Source organism: Alexandromys fortis, unplaced genomic scaffold, assembly GCF_014885135.2.
Source record: "Alexandromys fortis isolate MF-2015 unplaced genomic scaffold, M_Fortis_MF-2015_v1.1 scaffold_119, whole genome shotgun sequence".
Taxonomy (NCBI): Eukaryota; Metazoa; Chordata; class Mammalia; order Rodentia; family Cricetidae; genus Alexandromys; species Alexandromys fortis.
In genome coordinates, this window is record NW_026067991.1 from 2,464,252 (window position 1) to 2,466,195 (window position 1,944).

At 47.8% G+C, this 1,944-nt stretch overlaps 1 protein-coding gene across 3 annotated transcripts in view; it reads left to right on the forward strand.

The window, feature by feature from the left end:
* Muc4 (mucin 4, cell surface associated) overlaps nucleotides 1-1,944 on the forward strand; it is a 69,768-nt gene that overhangs the window by 25,486 nt on the left and 42,338 nt on the right. The window contains exon 1 of one of the 3 annotated variants that reach the window (XM_050159861.1): nucleotides 872-1,023. The exons of the other annotated variants lie outside the window; for them this stretch is intronic. Within the exon in view, the coding sequence (XP_050015818.1) occupies nucleotides 919-1,023 (105 nt within the window). The 5' untranslated portion in view covers nucleotides 872-918. Of the gene's footprint in view, nucleotides 1-871; nucleotides 1,024-1,944 lie in introns of those variants that run through there. 3 annotated transcript variants of the gene reach the window in all.

Sequence of the window (1,944 nt, forward strand, 5' to 3'; positions counted from 1 at the left end):
TGGGGGGGGGGGGGAGAAAGGTGAGTCACCAGTCAGATGTGAAGGCAGACAGAGTAAAGATAACTGAACAAGTAAAACACATAGATTAAAAGCTATGGTTTAGTTTAAGTTATAAAAACTAGTTAGAAACAGGCCTAAATTAATGTGTCAATGAGAAATTCACCAAATGTCTTGTCAACAGTCACAACACCCACCACTACTATTCACAAACAGACAACATCTTCTCAGAGCCTTCACACTGAAACCATGGAGACGAGCAGCACACCTCAAACCACACTCACAGAGGTGACCACATCACGTTTTACTACTTCCCCAGGTGGCTCAACTCCTGCAAAGACAGGGTCCCAAGCGCTATCATCTCCAGAAGAAACTACGAACCTCTCCACCTCCAGTGCCTCCACCACCAAACCAACCATATCAGAGGTGTCAACATGGGCATTCTCCACAGATTTCATGTCCGGAAATACTGAGACCACATCATCGTCTTTTTCTCAAAGTTCCATACCTGTCAGTACTGATGGCTTACCGACGAATTTACCAAATGTCCTTTCAACAGTGACATCACCTCTCACCGCTACTGGAGAATTGTCAACAACTCAGAATGACCTCCCTGGGAGCACAGAGACCAGCAGCACAGCTCAAACCACAGTCTCCGGGGTGACCACATCATCTCTCTCACCTTCCCCCAGTGGCTCAACTGCAGCAGAGACGGTGTCCCATGGGATTTCCTCTCCAGATGAAACAACTGTCCTCTCAGGTTCCACTGTCACCAACACAATCCCAACCACATCAGAGGTGCCCACCCCAGCACCATCTACAGGATCTGCTCCTGGAAGCACAGCTCCAGTTATGATCCAAAGCTCTTCTGTTACTGCCACAGAAGCCTCAGTTACATCTTCTTCAGAGGAACTTTCAACAATGTCAATTCCCATTACCTCTAATCAGCAATTGTCAACATCTTCTCACAATGACCACACTGAGAAAATTGTGACCAGCAGACCATCTCAAAACCCACTCTCAGAGGTGTCCACACCAACTGATTCACCTTCCCCAAAGGAACCCACTGTGACACAAGCAGAGTCCCAGAGGATGCCCACTCATGGAGAAACAACCTCCCTATCTGATCATACAATGAACAGTTTGCCCTCCACTGAAACACCTTCAGTAGACTCACGGCACACAAGTGTTGTAGTTACTCCAAGTTCTCCATCTGTTGCCACACAGTTCTCAATGACATCTTCACCACAGGAACCGTCCACTGTGTCAACACCCATCACTTCCCCTCAAGAACTGACAACATCTTTTCAGACTCTGCACACTGGAAACCTGGACACCAGCAGCACACCTCAAGCCACACACACAACAGTGACCACATCGACATTTTCAACTTCCCCAAGTGGCTCAACTCCTGCCCAGACAGCGTCCCAAGGGACATCATCTCCAGGGGAAACAGCCAGCCTGTCTTCTACTGTGATCAACACAAGCCCAGCCTCATCAGAGGTGCCCACAGCAGCACTCTCTACAGACTCCAACTCAGGAAATACAGAAACCACATCTCCAACAGTTTCTCAAAGTTCCGCACTTGTCAATACTGATGTCTCAATGACAAATTCACCAAAAGTCTTATCTACAATCACAACACCCATCACCATGACTCAGGAACTGACAACATCTTCTCAAACTCTGCACACTGAAAGCATGGGGACCAGCAGCACACCTCAGACTACACTCACGGAGGTGACCACATCAACTTTTCCACCTTTCACAAGTGGCTCACCTCCTGCACAGACAGCATCCCAAGGGACATCAACTCCAGAAGAAACAACTAACTTATTCAGCTCCACCATCACCAATACCGAAACAACCATATCAGAAGCTCCAACAGCACCATCATCTACAGATTCCACCCCAGGAAATACAGGAATCACACCCCCAAGAGCTTCT